The sequence below is a fragment of the Scleropages formosus genome, chromosome 5 (genome assembly GCF_900964775.1).
Source record: "Scleropages formosus chromosome 5, fSclFor1.1, whole genome shotgun sequence".
Taxonomy (NCBI): domain Eukaryota; kingdom Metazoa; phylum Chordata; class Actinopteri; order Osteoglossiformes; family Osteoglossidae; genus Scleropages; species Scleropages formosus.
The window spans coordinates 19,994,413-20,017,554 of NC_041810.1; the positions used below are offsets into that span (position 1 = coordinate 19,994,413).

The 23,142-nt window shown below is 42.2% G+C and overlaps 2 protein-coding genes across 4 annotated transcripts in view; one reads left to right on the top strand and one right to left on the bottom strand.

The window, feature by feature from the left end:
• Nucleotides 1-4,184, top strand: part of LOC108935978 (protein-methionine sulfoxide oxidase mical3a-like) — a 51,157-nt gene extending 46,973 nt beyond the window's left edge. For all 3 annotated transcript variants that reach the window (XM_018754988.2, XM_029252150.1, XM_029252151.1), the window contains 3 exons: nt 1,507-1,606; nt 1,721-1,794; nt 1,932-4,184. In XM_018754988.2, coding sequence (XP_018610504.2) covers nt 1,507-1,606; nt 1,721-1,794; nt 1,932-2,116 — 359 coding nt within the window. In that variant the 3' untranslated portion in view covers nt 2,117-4,184. The remainder of the gene's footprint in view (nt 1-1,506; nt 1,607-1,720; nt 1,795-1,931) is intronic.
• Nucleotides 4,185-10,530: 6,346 nt separating this feature from the next.
• Nucleotides 10,531-23,142, bottom strand: tspan33b (tetraspanin 33b). The gene is made up of 9 exons (XM_018754855.2): nt 22,881-23,142; nt 18,677-18,734; nt 17,039-17,166; nt 16,431-16,505; nt 15,127-15,222; nt 14,396-14,524; nt 13,772-13,933; nt 13,154-13,329; nt 10,531-10,726 (listed from the first exon to the last, which is right to left on the bottom strand). Exons 1-8 carry the CDS (start codon nt 22,974-22,976, stop codon nt 13,261-13,263), a joined length of 813 nt encoding a protein of 270 aa, XP_018610371.2. The 5' UTR covers nt 22,977-23,142; the 3' UTR covers nt 10,531-10,726; nt 13,154-13,260.

Below are 23,142 nucleotides of genomic sequence, written 5' to 3' on the forward strand. Positions count from 1 at the left end.
CGGCAGCATTTTACCAGTGGAGACAGGGCTTCTAGCCCAAGGCCTGCTTGTTTTAATCCTGTAATTTGAGTGTGTTTTTAAATTGACTCTTTTACCCCTATTATTTTTATGTTAATCCTCAATTGAATGCTTATGAATCTTGAATTTCAGAATGAATATTTAATCTTTATGAAGATATAATCATCTTATTAAAAATGGAGGAGAATAACACTTTTCAGGTCAGAGTACAGTTGCCATAATTAGTTAACCTGCTTCGAAGGTTCTTGAGAGAAAAATTCAACATCTGAATTTTGTGCTTTTACTAAATGTTTTTTACACCATATAGAGCAGTGCCTATATCAGCTGTTTCCTAGAATTTTGCTGGAATGGAGGGTCACTTAACAGCAGGCCTTCGAATCCTTGAAAACTTGCTTAGTTTGAGTTGAAGGTCACAGGAGAGCACCCATGACACACACCTGTAGAGAATTAAAGTAGATGTGTGCCAGTGTTGCTCAAATTATGCTGTTGGATATATGTTGTCCTTGTTGCTGTGATGTTACTCGTATTCAACCAACACAACAGAGCAATAAGAAAAAGTCCAACTACCATTCTCAAGTTCTCTTGTCCATGTTGTGTGCTTTCTCGGTGGTTGTCTGACTGAAATTCTTTGTTGCTTCAGTGACATTCTTAGTCATTGTAGCAAACATGCCTATAGTTTCGTCTGCTGTCATTCAGACTGGCTTTATTCAAGTGCTAATTGTGCCTTTCCTGTTTGTGTTCTGGGGGCTTGTGGACCCTGGTTATTGGGTGGAAGGGGTCAGAGGTGGGTCTAGAACTGGATAAGTTGGTAAATTAACCTTGTTTTGGCCACCCTCTCTAGTCTTTGGAGGTCCTCCTGCTCTTTTGACATCTGTAAACCACTGCCAAACACCACAAGCTTACGTTTTCAAGTGTTTCCTGCCCTCATGTCTCACTCAAGCTGCTTAGCTTCACTCATACTCCACCAGTAAAGGTTTCATCCTGAATGCTCCCAGCTACACCATGGAGTGGCCTTGGTCCCTGCGCTACTGGCTTGTGGTCACGGGCTCCACGTATTCAGGTCATTTTGTTGGTACTGCATGTTGTCAGTGGCTTTTCCCTCTTCAAACCCACATGCACTCCAGTATTCAAAAACCTCAGCTTAAGTGGTATCCGCCAACATATATTCATGTCGAGCTTATTGTTTTTATTGCAGTGGTTTGGTCTCATTAGTGGAGCAGCTACGGTGTTTGTGTGTGTTTGTTGAAGAAGGAAGCTTCTGTCCTTAATGAGGCAAACAGAGTTTAGGACTGATAGCTCAGTATTTGTTTTTAGCCAGTGCTTATCCAAAAGTTCAGATCTGCTTCCACGCCATCTTCTGTCCCAGTCGACGTTCATCTCATCCTGTTTTTCAGCAAAGACATCTCTGCTTGGCTCTCATTGTGTGTCGCTCTCAGCCAAGATTGTTTCTGTCTCTGTCTTAAAGCCCTCTCCCTGTAAATCTAATAGGAATGGGCAAGAAAGACGACCCCAAGCTCATGCAAGAGTGGTTCAAGTTGGTCCAGGAGAAGAATGCACTGGTGCGATACGAATCTGAACTGATGATATTGTGAGTGTTTCATTGTCTTCTCTTGTATAATATGTCTGTGTTAAAACCCTTGTTAAGGCTGAAGGTCCATCTGTGGCTGCACCTGGTTCTGATACTGTGTCCTCTGTACCCTAGTGCACGTGAGTTAGAGCTGGAAGACCGGCAGAGCCGACTGCAGCAGTTACTGAGGGAGCGTATGGCTGTAGAAGGTAAGGTTCCATTTTGTGACTGGTCTTCCTCATGTTTCAGTACCGGCAACCTGGGCAGAAGTAAATATTTAACTGGGTAATGGAGGTGTTTATACTAAAGCCTCGCATTCACACTGCACTTGGCACTCCTTCCTCAGACCACTTGAAGACAGAGAAGGAGCTGTCAGAGGAGAAGCAGATCCTGAGTGAGATGTTGGAGGTGGTGGAACAGCGTGATGCACTAGTGGCCCTGCTGGAAGAGCAAAGGCTGAGGGAGAAGGAGGAAGACAAGGACCTAGAGGCCATTATGCTCTCCAAGGGCTTTGACCTCAACTGGGTCTGAGGGTTACCTCGCAGACTGGTGGTAGCTATGAACAGGCAGGAAATGCTGTCATCACTTCCTCTTGAAGGTGAAGCCCTTGTTTCTTCCGTAGCAGGAATGTCTGGAGCGTTCCCCCTCGCCGCGCTCAACGTTCAGTCTCAATCAAGAAAGTTTACAAGTCTTCCCACAACTCACTGGTCCCATTGGGTGGATGGAGCAATGACCCAGTTTGTTTTTTTAACATAAGACAGCCTTCACTGGTCATTTTAGTACCTCTTGTTTTTATTCTCATTATCTGAATTTTACAGGATACAAAAAGAATGATGGGTAAACTCAACCCATATTATGGACTGTCACTGTACATTTGTACATACGAATGTACAAATTAACAAAGACACCATTTCAGATGAGTATTTATTTACTGTTACATGTGCTCTGAAGGGGGAACGATGCTGCTTGCCTAACCCTCCTCCACACAGCCAATCTCACTGTTGGGGCGATGCGCTGGTGATGACTTTGGCTTCAACTGCCTTTTACTTTGCCTCATAGATGGTTTAGCTTGGATTATGGGGAACATTGTGGATGAGATCTTCATGTCCCCACAATTTGCACAAAGATTATTTGAAAGTTTTTATAAAGAATATTGTTTTTTTTTTGTCTATTTATTACACTTAACCTAATGACAACCTTTTTAAGCACTGTTACCTGCACTGACGTTAGGCTGGGTCCAGGTGTTGACATGCATTCAGTTCTCTTGTGTCCACAGTGAGGTGAACAAAAGGAAAATGTTTTAAGTCCAGCTCTCTCAAGTTAATTAAATTCAGGTAGATTGTACAACTATAATGAGAAAGGATTTCTGTGCTGCACCATTGTGATTCTCTCCAGGACATGTCAGGAACAGCTAGCCTGCACTCCAGGTGTATGTAGTTTCCACTCTCCTTTCCATTAAGTCTCTTCTTGCTCCCGTGTATGACGCAGCTCTTGCATTCAAGATGTTTCAGGGAAGCACCCTGCTTATGGCCATTTCACTGAAATGAACTATAAAAATTCCTTATGATAAGCTCCATACTATATGTCTTAGCTGAAACAATGTGAAAACATCAAAGGCCTTTAAATGACTGGGGGCCATTTAAATACTGTAAGTTACACAAATGACAAAACAAAATTTATTCTTAGCCATACAGTGCTGAAAATAAACCTTAAAAATGTTTGAGTGTTGAACAAGGCCATGGTGTCACTCCTTGTGCTGCTGGAACATTGCACGTACAAAACAGGAACTCTTTTTTTGCAGATTATCTTCATGCCTTTACACTTGAATTTTAAATAATAGCCACCTGTGTTTGTACACAGAATCACACCTGTAACAGCAACACTGACAGTTCACAACCATTAGTTTATATCATTTTGTAAAACGGTTTTCTAGGATATATAAGCATCAAGACACAGTGAATGGAAAGGTACATAAGCTTGTGAAGGAATCGCTCACGCACCTTGTCGGCTTAGTTTCATACCTGGCAGCTTCATGTTTGCATTTACAAATGAGCAGGATGCAGGTTAACACTTAGCTGCCAAATTGCTGTTTCTCTGTGGTTGGTCATCGCTTTGCTGTGTAGTTGCTCACTGTGGCATTGTATGTAATTTCCTTCAAATTGTACATGACCTACAAGTTCTACAAGAGTGGAACGTTTGGAAGGAAGTATTTCTATTGTTTTTATTTTTATTTATTAACTTGTGGAAAAAATGAAATGTATTATATGTACAAATGATACTTTTTAAATCTGTTTCTGCAGTTGATTAGTAGATAAACTGTTGGTGTATCTTTAGTGATATACAAGTGTTTGATGTACATTTACTAAGTAATAAAGCAGTGCAGGGGGTACTTTAATGATTTTGTGTGAGGTTCATGTAGATGAGTTCTTGTAACTGATGGTGTCCACCTGTCCATCCATTTCCTCACAAGGCAGAATTGTTCAAAGTTCCCAATGCTGTAACTATGATTCCGAAATAATTTCTGTAATCGTACCAGCGGTTTCAGTTTATGTATCGCATGCAATGGCATTGGGCCCTATTTACGTTTATTCATTTAGCTGGTGCTTTTCTCCAAAGCGATTTACAATGTTAATCTGCCTGTTTTGGTGCGCGTCTCAAAGTAGCACTTGTTTGTTATTACAAACCATTGTATGTAACTAGAATTTTTAATATTATAGGCTTTACATTTACATTCTCCAAAGCGATGCACATATCATAGAAGATACAATGTGTACATTACATTAGCAGAGAGACATAGATGCAGATGCGTGATTCTTAAATGCAGTTAGTTTCTGTCCACCATATGAACCAATGTTCATCACACAAGTAGCTGCATGAAACTTTACCAGAATATCCACGATTCCTGATCACCTACGTATATGTTTGTTTTTTTTTTAAAAAAAAACTAGGGGGTGGTTTGTAAGTACAGGTTGTATGTAAGTCGGACATTTGTAACCCAGGGACTGCCTGTATTGGCAAGTTTAATCTGTCAGTCATGCTACCAAACAATGATTCCTGCTAGTTTTTGAGACTGTAAGGTGGGTAAAGAAGAGAAAAAGGAAGCATTTTGCGTTAGTCTACCGCGTGACTTTCCGAATTAAAACACATTTAGTGACTGTAGACTAAATTGAAGCGAAAGTGATTTAATTCCACTTTGTCCTCTTTTTGCCACGTTTATCATGTGACGCAGAGGAGCTGCATGTTAAAGGTGCTGACCATTTTTCTTTTTGTCTTTATTTTACTGTTTCTACTGCCTGCAGTGAGAGGTTTACATGCAGTTGTTTTAGTGCCAAGTTTGCAAAGAATGTGAAAAAATTAACACTTTTATTAACTGGTTATAAACAACGCCATTGGCAGTCTTTGCCTCGTCGGAGGAGTTAAAGTACAGTAAGAGACAGTCAACCAACATGATCGGCTCCATGTGGACGTTCTTCACTGCTGCTCAAGTGAACCGTGAACGTTTCATCGTCTCCAGACAGGAGTGGCAAGCAGAAGATCTACAGCTCAGCAGCAGCAGCAGCAACGAAACCTGCAAAGTGTATGATACTATAATCACTCAGCTACTGTACTGATTGACCGCAAACTGTACCATTTCATAATCACTGAAGCACTGTAATGATTGACCACAGTCTGTAGGATTGAATTAATCATTCATAATTCTCCCACAGATCATGACCTGGTGCAATGACGATACCCTGGGGAGAGGGGGCAAGGGCTGCATCTCCAGGCTGCAGGATAGAGACCCCACATTTGGTAGGAGTATGTGGTGCTGTGGGATGGTCAAGAAGTATGGAGTGCAGCACCACATGTCCTTTACAGGCTTTAGATTTCTTAATAAAACCATGTTGCACTAAGAAATCCATCTGTACTCAAGAGGCGTCTGTGAAACCTTAGGAAGTCGGGAGCGAATGTATTCATCAAGGAAAATGTTCAAATATAAATTTTTCTGATTTTTAAAAATCGGGTGTAATAGAGTTTTTTATTCAAAAAGATGTTTGTAAAAATTCCATTATCTGACATTAGTACATCAATTGTTACAGGTCAAGGAATGCCTTGGTACCTCATGTTACGAAGTTATAAGTTACTTGCTTATTTGTGTATCTTCTAATATTTAAAACATATAATATTTAAAAATATATATATATAATATTTGAACTTGTGACCTTTGAGTCCAAAGGCTATAGCTCTAACTCTATGCTACCAAAAATATGTCATCATGTTCAGTAGGGTTAGAGTCTTCAGGTAGTCCTTGCTGAGGTATCACATCCATACGGCTGCATGGAAAGATCAACCTTCATATGGGGCTATGAATGGGAGCCGTAGTTCTGAGCTGCAGTTTAATTTGAATTTGTTTTCTTGTTGTCCAGATTAATGTGACGTCCAGGTGTTGTGTCGTGTCATTTGGTGGACTCATGCTGGGCCCCTTTCTTTCTGCTATCCAGGTGTTTGCCCAGGGCCTGCAGCCTGTGGGACGATATCTTGGTGGAGAATCATACCGACATGCTGGCCAGCAAGTTAGCTCAGGTGGACCTCTTCTACCTGGGCAACCAAGCGCAAATGAAGGACACACTGGCTCGAATCCTGCCCCACTGGAAGCCCCACATGCCTCTTTACAGGTACATGTTGAGGGGTGGTACTCACCTGCACAGGTATATGTGGGGTGTTCGTACTTAATAGCATAAGCTCACGTGCAGTGTTGGAAGTGAGTGTATATTCAGGTGGAACTGAGTACCTGCGTGCGTGTAGAAATCCACCATATCGGTTATTGTTTCGGTCTCACTGTTTCAGCATGTAGCCATGGTTGCATTTTATTCACAAAACTTTCCATTTGTTATTCACCTTAATTACTTTTTGATTCAAATGCCCATCAAGTGAAAAAAAGTGTTGTGGTGCTGAAAAGGAAACGTCAAAGAAAATATATTGAGAAATGAAAGTGAAAACAACAGTGTAGCATGAAAATGTAATTGCACTGTATTTCTATTACATTCACATTATTTTCGGATTAATAACGTGTGAAATTAGTGAAAAAGCTAAAAAGACCTATTACACAGACCTATTCATTATTTACATTGTATTGTTTACACATATTTTAATTATTTCTATTTATACATAACACACTAGCTGGAAGCTTAGTGGTTAGAGCTGCAGTCCTTTGGACCCAAAATGTAAATAAAGGGATCTGTGACTTGCAACGTGGTTGCTGGAATGGAACCCCGTTGAAGGACGAGAACACCTGTACAGTATACACAGCTGTTTTACTTTTCTTTTTACCCTGCAGTTTTAATGTTGTACATACAGGCAAATACAGTGTCTCTTCTTACCTAATACAGGTATCTCAGGCATCCCTCACTTTCCTATAGCTGTTTGTGGTGAGCTCAGGTGTGAGACGACGCTATACCACGGTATTTAATATCACTACAGGTAGGCTCCACTCATACCTGTTCAGCAACTGTTCAGTGTTTACGTACAGTGTGTAAGAGCTTTGTTCGGAGCGGTTACAGTGAGCTACCCGTCTGTACAGCAGGGTATTTGTGCTGGGGTCATTCAGGCTAAGTACTGTGATCACCTTGGTGAATAAGTTGTGTGGGCTGCTGTTACTACATAGATTTCATTGGAAGTCGCTTTGGAGAAGAGCGTCTGCTAAATAAATACACACACACACACACACACACACACACACTTTCTGAACCGCTTGTCCCATTTGGGGTCACGAGGAGCCAGAGCCTAACCCGGAAACACAGGGCATAAGGCTGGAGGGGGAGGGGACACACCCAGGACAGGACGCCAGTCTGTCACAAGGCACCCCAAGCAGGACTCGAACCCCAGACCCACCGGAGAACAGGACCTGGTCCAACCCACTGCGCCACCCCGCCCCCTTCCACTAAATAAATAAATAAATAGAAATGTGGAGAATAGTAAAAAATATTGTACTTATAAAATGAAATGCAGTACAGGTAATTATAAACACTGTTATTACAATATTCAACTCCTGTAGTGTAATGAATATTCAATTTTTCACTTGTCATTTTAAATAAAACAACGAAGGGAACCACAGAGGAAAAGTTTTGTAAACAAAACTGTCGCTATCAGATGTCCAAGAATCCTCCAGCAGGAGGATCGTTAGACACTGGTAGTGTAATGGGTTGAACTGCTGCCTTTGGACCCAAAAGTTGTAGGTTTGAATCCCACCTCCATCTGTTGTACCCTTGAGCAAGGTACTTACCTTAAATTACTCTGGCAAAATTACTGGATGGGTAAATAATTGTAAGTATCTTAAAATTGTAAGTCGCTTCGGAGAAAAGTATCAGATAAATTAATAAATGTAGATGTTATGCCCAAACGCTGGGACTTGGAAGTCCGGGTGGTTATAAGTCGAGGACCACCTGCATATATACTCTCTCACTGATCACTTCTTGCATGTACAGTATGTATAGCCAACAACTTAAAGTCCACAGTTCATTGGAGTATATCGAAGTTATCAGCGTTTATATTATTTTTATATTGTATTGTTAAGCATTAGCGCAAACATATGATTCATCCAGCTCCTGAGCTGTAGGTTGGTATGGAGCTAATCTTGCTGAAGGAAGAGTGATTAGATATGCTAATGTATGCATAGCCCTGTGCCACTGAAGCAGTGCTAAATAAAGTACACCTCAGGTTGTTTACAGTCATTAAAATGTATCGATGTGATGTGTTTCAGGGAAATAACATGCTGGCATCCCATAACTACTGGCATTGGGCTTTGCATCATATTGAGAAGGTGAAGGTTTGAATGGGCAATTCACTGTGGGAGTGCCACAGTGGTGTGTTATGGAAATATGATGTGGAGAGCGTTAAACAGATACTGGGTACTCAACTGACACACACGACTGGGACCAGAAGGCTTTTCATAATCCTCGATGTAGGTTTTGTAAATCAAAATAATTTCTTTGACTTTTCATGTTAAAATTTTTATTGATTTGAGCTATGTTCAAATTTACTCTGAAATGATGAAATAACCGTCCATTCACTCTCTGTTCAGTGTCGACTGTTGACTGATTCATCCTATAAAGTATTTGCAATCGTTCTCTTGTTATTGTTCGGTGACACTCGAACACCATACACCAGTTGTAAACACCATGGAGGCGAGTTGAATCAAAGCGGCTCCACACTCCTGTTTCTGTTTTAAGTGCATTTTCCTGCCATCTAACAGCTGCATAAACACTAGGGACATTTTAAAGAAAGATAAATGTGAAGAAAATACAGTTTAACCTGGGAAGTGTTTGTGTTTTTGAAAATTGTTGCCCTGCACTGTCCACAGGGGGAATACAAGGCAGCGCTCAGGATAAACAACAGCGAGGTAAGTACTCCTACCTGACGCAGGCAGAGCTGAGCTGGGAGGCACACGCCAGCAGAAAACGCCGCTTTAGAGTTGTGGATGGACACCTCTTTATCCACCACTTTTGTTTAATCGTCTAACTTGAGCAATATTGTTCCTCTGGATGCTCGGCAGCAAAGATCAGTAAAGCTGTTTGTGTAAATGGAACAAATAAAAGCTTGAGTGTAATTGTGTGATTAAATTAGTCAGTAGTTATATGTTTATAGGTCAAGGCTATGTGTGTGTGTCTATATATATATATATATATATATATCTACAAGCTGTTGTAGCAGTTTCTCATTGGACGGGACCCCATCACGTAAGGGATGTGTGAACGCAATGCACCCAGACACTATAACCACTGTCTCCTGTCCTGCAGGTGTCCTGGTGGTGTGTGTGTTCAGCAGTGAATCGTGCTGCCAATAGCGGACTGCTGCTCAATGCTGTACCGGCTGGAGATAGAGGATCAGTGAACGTGTGTGTGAGATAAACCTGTATACTTCATTTTTCTGTTATGGGATCGCAGGTGTGTTGAGTTTGGGTCCTAAGCTTACAGACAGGGTTCATTAGACACAAATTCTCTTATATTGTACTATATGAACCATAAGGATATATGAACAAGTAACATCCATGAATGCTACGTTTGTATAATAGGGCTTTGTTCTATTTTTCCCACTAATTTCACATTTTTTTGATTTCTGAATAATATTAATGTGGAGTGGGGGGCGTGGTGGCGCAGCGGGTTCTGCCAGGTCCTGCTCTCTGGCGGGTCTGGGGTTCGGGTCCTGCTTAGGGTGCCTTGCGATGGACTGGCATCCCATCCTGCGTGTGTCCCCTCCCCCTTCAGCCTTGTGCCCTGTGTTGCCGGGTTAGGCTCTGGCTCCCCACGACCTCGCATGGGACAAGCGGTTTCAGACTGTGTGTGTGTGTGAGATTAATGTAGAGTAATAACATATGGTATAGTATTATTATTATATTTTCATGCTGTGCTATTATTTTGACCTTCATTTCTAAATTTGTTGTCATCTGGTTTCTTTTTTGACCTGCAACAGTCACTTTTTTTTCGCTTGCTAGTCATTGTGAGTAAAAAGTAACTTGAAGTGAATCACGAACAAAAAGTTTTGCGAACAAAACAGTCACTTCTAGACACCTATACAATGGAAACTATGGGGCCTTGAGGCAGAGCGATTGGCGTTCGACGTTATAGTCAAACATCAAGACTCGAAAACTATATATTGAGACCGAAGGGATGGTCATTGTAATTTGCATATGTTGTAATTCAAGGATAAGGGGGTGCGGTGGCGCAGTGGGTTGGACCGCAGTCCTACTCTCCGGTGGGTCTGGGGTTCGAGTCCCGCTTGGGGTGCCTTGCGGCGGACTGGCGTCCCGTCCTGGGTGTGTCCCCTTCCCCCTCTGGCCTTACGCCCTGTGTTGCCGGGTAGGCTCCGGTTCCCCGTGACCCCGTAAGGGACAAGCGGTTCTGAAAATGTGTGTGTGTGTGTGTGTGTGTAATTCAAGGACCACCTGTACCATGCATTAAATTATTTGTATGAAATACAGATCTGGAGTACGATACGTACCTGTACGAATAGGTGGGGGTGTGTGTACTGCTCAGGGGTCGCTGTGAAGGACTGGTGGCGAGAACTGTTTCAGGTGACCATGTGCTGCTCTTCAATAACCTGCACTTCCTCATGGCATCGCTGAGGGCCGGGGAAGAGCGGGCCTCGCACCGCCTGCTGGAGACCCTGCGGGAGCTGGGACAGTGAGTGCAACACACACACACACACACACAGAGGGGATTGTCTAGGAAGCCCTACACTAGATGGACTGTGCGGTTTAGTACCAGAACTAACAGTCGTCCTCCTTAAAGCTTCCAGGAACTCAGTGTCCCGGTTTTGACAATGGTTCTATCGCCCTCAAGTGCGGCGTTCCTTAAGTTGTCATTTCGCCATTGATGGTTCTGATGGATTCTTGTTTGTATGTCACTACAAACACACGGACAGAATGGTGTTCCTTGTCACCTCATGTACCAGAGAACCACACTCTCCAGCTGGCACTGCCCATTGGCGTACCCATGAGCCAGGCCCTGGTGGAGTTCCACCGCTCCAACTACAGCCACGCCGTGGAGCTCCTGCAGCCCATCTGGTACTGGATCCATGAGATAGGGGGCAGCAACGCGCAGGTGAGCACCTGTACCTGTGATTTCCTGTGGCCCACTTGGTCCTGTTTGTTGGGCATTAACATCTGCACTTCCTTTTGTGTTACATTTCTGTTCTATGGAAATATGTGGTTTCCTTGGCAGCGTAACAGTAGGTAATAAGTAAATGGAAAAACAGATGTGTGAGTGAGGATTTCGAAATCGTGCGCTCCGCTTGTCATTAATATGCAATTACTTTTATTTATTTAGCTGTGTAAAAGTATTTCACAGAACATAACATCCGATCATAGTGGCAGATGAACAGCATGAACTGCTACTTGGTTAAACGTTATCAAAGTGTCCGTTTGAACTGTAATTCTTTTTGAAAATATATTGAGATTCAGTGCAGTCATATATGTTCATTTATGGCATTAAAACATTCAATGTTGTATTTTTACATTTATCTGATACTTTTCTCCAAAGCGACTTACTTACAATTATTTACCCATTTATAAATCTGGGTGATTTTACTGGAACAATTTAGGGTAAGTACCTGGCTGGAGGTGGGACTCGAACCTGTGAGCAGCTGTAACCCTAACCCCCACCATGCGCCACATGGGTTGGTCTCTCTGGCTGCTCCTGGTAACAAGATCATCTCACTCAGCGTCATGTTCCGTTTCAGCGGGACCTTTCATGCTGCTGTGAGGTCCAAGAAGCAGCACTGCACATTGACCAGGTTCGTGAGCGCACCATGCCTCCTCAGACACCCCCCAGTCTGTTCGCTTCTGCGCTGTGACACTTCATCAAATATTAATTTGATCCATACATTAATCTTATTTTATTTCTGTGTTCCCAGAGCCCCAGCTCTTCCATATATTTACGCTGCACCACCAGCTGATGCTGATGAATTAATCATTAAGTAATAATCAAGCCCTTGATCAGTACAGTTTGTTGTCCCTTCGTAGGACTGCTGCGTACAGTGCTACATGAAAGTATATGAAGTCCTCGTGTCCCTAGTTTTACCACAGGATGGGTACCAAATTAAGTGAAGCCCAAGATTCATTTTAAACTAAGTAGGTAAATAGAACCAGTGGTGTAAATCGGTCATTTATTTTTTCGTTAAATCTAAATGTTACATTTTCAATAAAATTTATATTACAATTTTATACAAGAATAATGACAATCCATATGGGGTTCACATACTTAAGAGCATCATTGTATGGAATAGTTAATGCTCCACCAAGATGATCTGTGGGAAAACTGGTTTACATTTAGAAATCAATAATCTGGCACTTTTCTCCAAAGCAACTTACATCTAATTACCCTAACTTGCTCCAGTAAGTTATCCAGCTGTATAAATGGGTAAGTACCTTGCTCAAGGTTGGGATTCAGCTAGAGTTGGGATTCAAACCTGCAACCTTTGGGTCCAAAGGCACCAGCTCTAAACACTATACTACCAGCTGGTGCTTTTACCCAACACTCAATTCTATGCATTTTTACAGCTCGATCCTTTAATAAATTGATTTCTGTTGCTCAAGGATTCAAACACACCCCAGGACTCGAACCTGCAAACTTCAAGGTGTGCACTTGACATCTGCATCTCATCCACATACATTTTAGTGTTTAGCTGCAGATCGAAGCACTTTGATTCAAGTTCCGCTCAAATAAAAATTTTATTGATGCAAATATATGGCTGTCTCCTGGGTGCATGTAGGTGCCTGCTCAGCAAGAGCAGCAGACCAGCCCAACTCCCGGCTCACCCAGCGATTCATCCTGCGATCCAGCGCCCTTTCAGTCCAATATTAAAAACAGAGTGGCCCCACATGCGCATAAGTCCTATAAAAATAATCCTAATTCTTTTCAATACAAATTGGTTAGTTGAGCATGTTTTAACCTTCCAGCACTGTGCTCACACACCAGCACCTTTAATTACAAAGACAACACTGTAAAATAATTTAGCTCATGAAATATTAACAGGTTAAAAATTGTGTAAGTAATAAATATTAATAAAAAATGTTTGCAATAATTATGATACCATTCATATGTTAAGGATATGAGGATGGGGGGCATCAGGAGTGCGGCTCTCGTACGCTGGAGTGGTTCCCGATTCAGCCCCTTCTGTCAGAGTCGGGATGCAGAGTCTCACAGCACTGAGTTGATCTCGTCCTCGATCTGTGAGATGAGGATCTGGGACAGGATGATGCCTGCGATCTAGGAGCAGGGGGAGTGGGAGGAGAGGGGGACTTTACACCGGTGAAACCAGCAGCTATGTGTGTGAAAAGCAGTGAATGCTGCACTGCACTGGGGAAATGATCAGCACTGTTCAGAGGAGTCCAGGGTCTGAACCCCACACACTACACTATTTATGCTTCTCTCCAAACTGACTTACAATTATTTACCCATTTATACAGCTGGGTAACTTTACTGGAGCAAGGTAGGGTAAGTAGCATGCTCAAAGGTACTACAGCTGGAGGTGGGATTCATCCCACAACCTTTAGTAACAAAGTTATTTGGGGACAGCTGGTAGTGCTAACCACTGTACAACTACTACATAGTTTTGAGCATGACGGCGCACCTTTTGGCCACAGGCCTCGTTCCTGGTGAACCAATTTCAGGGAGGTGATGGATTTTGCTTGCTGTGTGAACACAGTACCTGTGGTAAGGCGAGGCCCAGGGCCAAGGCACCGACCAGCAGGAGGTGAGACTCGATCCACATGGCAGCTTTGTCCGCACACCCCACTGTGTAAATGGACTTTGTGGCCTCCAGGTACTTCTGGGTCTGGACCCTGAATCCACACATGGTGTTGATGACAACCTGCAGGAGGGAGGACATTAGTCACAATGATGGGTTTTTCTGTTCCAGTGTTGTAAAAAAACTGTCTCATAATGCAGTGATGTAGGACATCTGTGGTCATTTAATTTACTTAGCCTTAAACAAGCCACCCGCCTTCTATTTTATAAAAAAAAAAAAAAAGTACACTACATTTTTATTATGACCTTTTTTTTTTTGGAAATAAACATTAATCAACAGTGTAATTACATTCTACAACCAGCAGGTAGCAGCAGGACATTCATTAAAACCTTAAGGTAAACATTTCCTATTTACCTTGTTTATGTCCAGCACACGGCCGCAGCTTTATTACTGACATAGACAGTAAGGGTCAAGGGACATGGTTAGGGAGCCGGAGGTGGCGGTGCTGTGATGTGCGTGGATGCAGTCTCTGCTCATTTGCAGTGCATTATGGGAAGAAGCGGGTTGCAGTAAAGGGAGCCCTACCTCTCCAGGTACAGGGGTGCAGCAGGAGTACGGGACACCGCACCTCTCAGTGCTGGGGTTTTCCTGGCTGCAGTTGAAGTAGAGGTTCCAGGACCAGTCTGTGTAGTTGTTCCACCCACAGCACTTAAACTGGGACAAAGATCAGCAGGAGGATCAGCCTGTTTCTCTTTGTCACACAGAACCTATAGCCCTCAGTGTTCAGGAATTTTAACGCTTCCATTATGGGCTACAGGACCATTAATGGACCTGCTCCCCAAAACCCACTTACAAGGGGACCAAAATCAAAAGCCTGAAGTTTCTCAGTTTTGGTTCCAGTGTGTGGTGGAATGAGCTCCCTCTGTCACTCAGAGCTGCTGAATCCCACTCTGAAAACACACCTTTTTTGGATCCACTTCACTCCTGATCTGCTCCAAAACTCACTGCATTATTGGTTTAAAATAAAAAAAAAAAAAAAAAAATTGCTCCTTATCAATTCTAAATGCTGGAAAAAGCAGCGCTATTGCACTAACTGGCAAGTTTGAGAGTCACATGTCTGTACCTGAGTCTCTCCATCTGTTGGTGAAATACTCCGTTTACCCTGAGCTGTGCCACAATTTGGAGGAAAGTGTCTGCATAACGAATGAATGTAAATTTAACGTAATGTAACATGAGGAAACGATTCATAATCGTTTTGGGACTTTCATTGGTGAAGATCACGGTAAATCACAGTACATCAGGGCAACTCATCCCACCTCTTTCTGGATGTAGTCCATCAAGTTCTGCAGGTCCAGGTCATCCCTGTAGTGCACAATGGCCTTCTTCATAAAGTTCCCGAGAGCATCTCGTGTCTGGAAAAGACATGTACGTGACCCTGGTGAAGGCCTCACACAGCATGTGTGACCATCATACTGAGTTCAGGTGTGTTCTGTTCCGTTCTCGCTCGTCTTGAGAACTTCACTGATCACAATGTTTTCCACTGCCAATTATGGTCACTTAAATTTTACTGATCGCAAAATCACCACTAGTTTTTCTAGAGTGTCAGTTTTAGTTTGGTACTTTACAGCCATTGGAAGATTCTTGAAGGCTCCAGAACATTTCCAGAAAGCATCAGATCCTAAAAGGTGCTGGAATATTCAGTGCTTGTAACCTGGTGCCAAGGTTTGCTAATTTCAAAAGTGTGGAATGTTTTTCTAAAAACTGACATAGTGTGAACTAACACCAAAAGTATGTTTAACAAAATGGAATGGAAAATGCAAAAAAAAAATCTATATAATAACGTTACTGTTACATTCATTGCGTTATTATTATATTAATAAATATAATGCAATAATATGTTCATGTTTCTATTTAGTATATGAATGCAGAGTTACTACATTTCAGTCACAGAAAAATGGCTAATATGACTAATAAAAGTTACTTTAGAGTAACAGAAATGAATAAAACGAGAGAAAAAAACATGTGTGAACAGCAGCGGGTGGTGTTGTGGTTAACACTGGTGTCTGTGAACCCAGAGGTTGCAGGTTTGAATCCCACACCCTGATACTGTACTTCACCGGTTAACAGAATAAGTTAAATGTAAATGAGTATAGAAGTAATAACCATGGCTGATATTTAAACATGCAAAAGTACTATGTATTTATAGTGTTATATATGTCCTGTGATTAAAATAAAGCTGTAATAGTATTAAATGTTATGTTTACTCATAAAAGGCACTACAGCAGGAGATGGGACTCAAACCTGGTTCTGCCAAGACCAAAGGTGGTGAATCTGACTACTACGCCACCTGCTGCCCCGAAACTGCTAAAACATGCTGTAACTGGAATGACAGGCAGTCTCTGGTTGGCTGTGAAGTTCTCCACACTGCATATGTTAATGAGCTGCCGATGTCGCAACATCCCACTAAAACCTGTATTCTTTCACACTTGATCCATGACCCAAAAAGACAGGAGGTCCCCCGGGGGGGTCGGCTGGTGCTGGATGTGATCTGCCGTTGCAAGGCTTTCTTGGTTAGTGCCCAAAGTGAAGGTGTGTGGGAGGGAGGAAGACCTGGTTTTACCTGGTCGGAGTAGAAGAAGCCGAGCACTGCGATGGCCAGCTGTGTCAGGAACACCAGCGTGAGGCTCAGGGAGAACTGGGGAGGGCAAAAAGAGGCATGAGGGTCGCAACCCGCATCTGATCATCTGTCTAAGTTGAGTTTTTAATGTCAGAATAGAACAGGACACACATCTTTTCCTCGATTTCCCAAAAGTACTTGGTTTGGACATAGCCAGTACCAGACTGCGTTTGAACTGAACTACGGTCAACGTCACCTTAGCAACCTTAGTCAATACAGAGCATTTTCACAAGGAAGTGGACACAAGGTGCTTTGCTGATCAATTTTTAATGTGGTCACAAAAGAGGAAACAAAGTGATCCTTTCACTGATCCCTCAGAAGAACACTCAGATTATTAATACTAATAATAATCATGACGACAACATCATCAGAAGATCCTTAAAGTCTGAATGTTTTGCTGGTCACTGGAACTGGTCATGGTCATGCAGCCCATGTCTGTGTAGACTGGGAACTGGGACTAAGGCCAGGCCTGGCTGTAGATGCGGACGCGAGGCCACGGACCCCAGAGTCTCCGACTGACCGCCTGCCGTGACGCAGGGACCGCCACTCACCGTCTTCAGGAGCCGAATGTTCTCCCGCAGAGCTCCGATGCAACCGCAGAAGGTGATGAAGAACATGACCACGCCCACAACAATCAGAATGATGGCCGGGTCAACGAGGAACGTGTCCCGCACCGCATCTGCAAACACGACATCAATCGAGGTGAGATGCTGACGCTACAAGGTCGCGCTCATGAACTTTAAACAAAAGCAGATGAGAAAATGGTGGTAATGAGACTCCTTAGCATTTCCGCTCACAGTGGCATCTCAGCAGAAATTTTCCTGATAGCATCTGAGGCCCTCTTAATGTCTTTCAAAATGATTCATCATTTTATTCATTAATAATGACTTATTCCATTATTTATCGGTAATGGTTTAAATCTTATGTATTATCTTCCCTAAGATTTCAACAAGATCCTGTTACTGCAATGAGATCCCATGGTGTTACTGTGGTTACACAGACACAAAACACACATTTTTCAGGTATGGAAAACAAAGATCAGCTCATCTTGTCATCTCATTTACATTTATTCAGTTAACAGATGCTTTTGTCCAAAGCGACGTACATCTCAGCAAAAGTACAATTTATGCATTACATTAAGAGGAGGAGATATAGCTGCAAACATGAGACTCAAGCAAGTCTAGTTTATTCCCTACCACTTGCTGCATCGAGGTTCATCGTTCGAGTAGGTGCATAAAACACAGGATAGACAAATCCTGATACCCTCCTACCATTTTTTTTTTTTTTTTAAATATTCTAAGATACACAAATAAGCAAGTACAATACTGGCATAGTGGCTGAATAAAGGCTCTCTCTGGGGATGCTTATGGAGATATGTTGCGTGAACAGTTACACTGCAAATGAATTGGAGAGACCTTTGGCGAAGTGGATCTGGAAAAGGTGAGTTTTCAGACCCTTCTTGAAAACAGACAGAGTTTCCGCAGTTCTGAGTGACAGGAGAAGGTCGTTCCACCACAACGGAGCCAGAACCGAGAACCTCCGAGCTCGGAGGTTCTCGGTTCTGGCTCCGTTGTGGTGCAATGACCTCTCATCTTATCTTTACTTCTTGATGGGGCATCATGGCAGAAGCAAACTTTACTTCCTTGCCTGTAACAATGACAACCACTTGAACAAACATAACAATAAAGAGCAACATGTCCAGACATCCTGAGTTTAATTAAAAAATTATTGTTTATAGTACATTAAGATTAACAATACTTATGCAATATTTCACTTTAGGATTTTAATTTGGGTCGCTGCACCAAAATAGCAAGAAAAAAACTACATGCATTTGATTATAGATATTTTAAATGCGAACTCATTATGGTAATGAGATTTTTTTGTATTCAAAACGAGTGCATTTTTTAAAATTAATTTTTTCTCTTTAAAAATATTAAGGCTCATAATATAGGCACTTTGTCTTTCAAATTAATGTTGAAGACCATTAGCTTGTTTAAGGCCAAGTAACTGAAATGAGCACAAACTTCATTCCTCACTGGTTCGCAAGTCTGACCCTACAGGTGTTACTGGACCAAATGATGAGTCTCGATCAAGAGAAATGGTGACAAACTGCTTTTTCCACAATCAACGCGGTAAAAACGTTTCTCTGTCACTACCAGAACCGAGCAGGTCCATCAGGGGAGCCCTACCTGTGGCTTTCTGGACTTTGGCGTACACTCCTATTGCCACGATCAACAGGGAGAACACCTGGAAGAGAGAATAGTTTAATAAGAGCCTCATTTGCATCAGAACCTGTGAATAATAATTTGAATGAAGAAAAAAAACAGAGCTGTGGGTGCGAGAAAACCATAAGGACTTGGGTTTACGACCAGACTAAATGGGTTGTTGGCCGCAGTACGACCAGTTTCGTGACAATATTCAGCTTAGTTTTAAACAAATATTCACAGAAACGGACGTTATGCAGCATAGTTATCTGCACAATTACCGTGAGTTTATTGGCTGCGGTATGACCAATTTCATCAGATTATAAAGCTTAGTTTTAAATAAATGCGTAGGGGAAAAGACATTATAAAATGCAGTTCTATGCAGTTACTATGAGAAATGGTTGCGTCTGAATTGCTTAAAAACTCATTTAAAAAAGTAATGTTTTGCTTTTATTTATTCGCAGTCTTTCGCACGAGAATGTGGCCATTAACACAAACTATAAGACATTAAGCCACATTTAATCAATATAATATGCTACACTATTAGGTTGCTTGTCAGCTCTGCAGTATTTATCCACACATAATTATAATTACACCATGAAACTGGAAATGACCATCTTTACTGTTAAAAAAAAAAAAAAGCTTATCCTTCCTTAACCACTGCATTATTTTCAAGCTTCATTTCAACAAGCAGAATATCCTAATAAGGTTTTAAATTCTGCCATTTTCACGTACATTTTTTGCCTTTCTCTGTCATTTTAAATGAACTTTACCCTGGTATTTAGAACCGTCACTGAAAAATTGCAAAGCACTTTGCAGTGACCAAAGGATACGGATGATCTCAGGTCTCATCATTCCAGCAATGGATGACAAAGATTTATTACCTAAAAAATTACCCAGTGTATTTATTAGGTAGCATGCAGCCCTGAAGTTTAAAGATCATCTCTGTTGACAGCAAAAGGACATTTCATGGGCCTTTGTCTAAAGTATTTGATAAAAATGTAATTATAAATTTAGTATTAATTACCAGGGTGGTGCAATGGGTAGTGCTGGGCCCACACAGTTCCTGGGCTATGGGTTTGGATGTAGGTTTCATTTCAGTTCGGGTGAACTCCAACCCTAACTCGGGTAACTCTGCGTCGAGTTTGCATGTTCTGGAGGGGTTTCCTCCTGTTGCTCTCGTTTCCTCCCACACTCCAAAGACATGCGGTTCACATTAAATGGTGACTCAGGATTGCTCACAATTTGACCTTGTATAAATCTGTGTGTGATTGCCCTACAACGTACTGGTGTCCCGTCCACAGTGTACCCCGTACCCTGTACCACAACCCTGCGCTGGACAAACTAAGTCCTAATGAATGGATTGATGTCATTTACCAGTTGTGTTCTGCTTACTCTGTTTCTGACACATAAATTCACACTGGATTTGATGAGCAAACTGTGTTATGTGTATTGTGTTGGATGCTGGTTTGGACAACAGTCGTTGCAAATCTCTCTGTGTCACGGCCCTTGGAGATAAGCATCATATTATATTGTGATATATTGTCAGTTTCCCTGTACGCATTAATAGGATATTACTTCTATCCTATACAACTCACCTTATCCTATATAAGGAACTTGGTTCAGGAGGATTATTGCCAATACTTCCTCTCACTGGACTCCATTACCCAGCATCTTCCTGTCTTGTCCTGAAGAAACTCAGACCGATGCTTTCCTGCCATTCATGGATGTGAGTTATTTCAGGAGACACCTTCTTATGTTACACTGAGATGCTCTCTCTCTCTCTCTGTGTGTGTGTGTGAGTGTGTGAGAGAGAGAGAGAAAATTCCCTTGATTATCTTCACTGATTACCTCCTCCATTTCCTAACCACCACTCCCACTGTCATTGAACCACATCTATTATGAAAAAGTCATGGTTAGAAGCATTACACTTCTGCTAGAGTGATTATGTATGATTACTAAAAAGAACACGGCGAAAATTAGATATGGTGGGAGATCTGATTCGGCTGAACAGCTGAGACACCAGTCACCACGTGTGGTTCTAATGGATATAATTTCGGTAGTAAGAACACCACTAGTGTTTCACTTCACAGTAAACAAGGTGCTCTTTCCTTGCCGTAGGTAGACTAGGTAGCCTGCTGGTTAAAGACGCATACCTGCGGCTTATGGAGCATTACCTTAAATCCCAGGAAGGTCCTCACAGTGGTGCCTTTGAGCCCCAAAAAGGTCTTAGTAGGTTAATATGAATTAATTCAGTAAAACACAGTAGAGTTAAACATTCATTCACAGAAATGAGTCCAACTACCGCATTAGATTAGAAGTGTGAGCTGAACAAAAGCCATAATTGTCAACAATAATGACAATGATGATAATAGCATAATTAGAAATAATAATTCACCAACATCTGGAAGAGAAGTGAGCTATTTGTGCCAAACACAAGCAGCTGTGTTGGATAGACTGGGGATGTGAAATTAGTCTGTGTGTGTGTGCGCGCGTAAATGGGACAAAAGGCAGACGGAGTGCACGGCGGCCCGTTCGATTCAGCGCACGTCCGCAATAAACAAGCAGCACAGCTGCATGTCACCGAGACCAGTTTCCTTTGCTCCTCTCGCGCACATCTGTGCAGCTGTGCTGATGTTTAAACTGAGCGGAGCGGCTGACAGTTGGCCAAAGCATTCAGAGAAGCTCATCTCGTTCGTACCATTTGTTGCTGAATGGACATTGTTCTAAAATCCAGCTGAGTTTCCACATTCGGTCTCCATTGTCAGTGACCATGAGACCATCCGCAGCAGCCGCTCAGTCGCTGCGCTCACTGAACAAAAGGATCTCATTTAACGCATTTGTTAATCGCTCTGCTAAAAGAGGTGAGCTATTTACTTAACCCTTGGGTTGAGTTCCACCCAGGTTTGACCGATTTACAACTTTTATCTCTCATAAACATGGTTCCATTCATCTGATTTCCAAAAGGTTTCATGAGATCTTCCTAACTAACTCCACATATGAACACATACAATTAAAGACCACCGGTTCCACTGAATTTCAGGTGTTTCACTGAAATATTGTACACGTGTGTTGCGTGCGATCGCATGTGGTCAACGAATTGAGGAAACGAATAGGTGGGGCAATAATAAAGAGCAAAGAGTGTGTGTGTGTGTGTGTGTGTGTGTGTGTGTGTGTGTGTGTGTGTGTGTGTGTGTGTGTGTGTGTGTGTGTGTGTGTGTGTGTGTGTGTGTGTGTGTGTGTGTGTATATATATATACATATACACACACACACACACACACACACAATCATTTCAGGTAAATGAGGACTAAAGACCATCAGTTCAAGCACAGAACTTATAGTAATCGTTTAGGAGTGATGTTGGTTAATAGGTGTAACACAACATTAGATGATCATTTATACTTTATAATTGCTTTATAAACAGTTATATTGGGCTGCCCAGTTTCAGATGGGAAGAGTGAGTGTCGCTTACTCTTGCATGCTGGTTGAGAACCTCATCAGCAGCGTTTGTCCAAAATGAGCAATATAGGAAGGTGGCAGTAGGTACAGCCAGTGTGACAGACACTGAGTCATCAGGTGTCAGCAATTGAAAACTGAAAACTGCTTCCCCTCAGGTGGGTTAGCAGGAGAACACACTCTCCCCCGGGGTGGATGCAGAGGCAAGAGTGAGTTCAGAACATCACCGGGGTAAACATGGTATCAGTTTTCCATGTTCAAGCACACAATCCAAAGGTTACAGGCAAATGATAAAAAACTGAGAGTCACTAATGGTGATTGATGTGTAGTAATGTGTATTCAAACAATTGGTGCAAACGGATGCAGACTTACAGCAAGAAAAAGTTTCACATATGAAAATTAAGTATATTTTAATATTAATGTGCTTCCTCATAGTAAATAAAACACAGATATACAGTAAATCCCCCCATGTATATTGGCTACGCTGGATGTTGCTCTCTGCGGCCCTCATGTTGTTGTTAGTCGGACTCGTTCATGTTGTACAGCCGTTGTAATATACGTACGCATGGGGTATAACAGCTTCTCCTGTGTATCTTGAATGCATATAATATTTATATATAAAAGCTGTACATATTTACATTATTATTTGTAGCAGGTTTGCCGAGGAATGCACTATAGTACCGTTTCTTGCCCCTCATACTGAAGGGGTCCGGCGGCAGAGCTCCACTTACCCAGAATAAGAAACTAAAAAAGAAAAGGAAGTATCGTATCCACGGGTTGATGAAGGAAAACGTCTCGGCCCGATTCAGATTCAGCTCCCTGTCCATGGCTCGGTCAGGGGTGGCAGGTGGTCAGGAAATTGTAGCGAGAGATAAACTGCAAAATGATGAAAAAATTCTAGGCGTGCGTCCCCTGTTGAGCTCGGAGTGTCGCCGCTGCCCGAAAGGGGGGCGTCCTGGCCCTAAATGCCCCTCCTTTGCCCTCCGTCGTTGG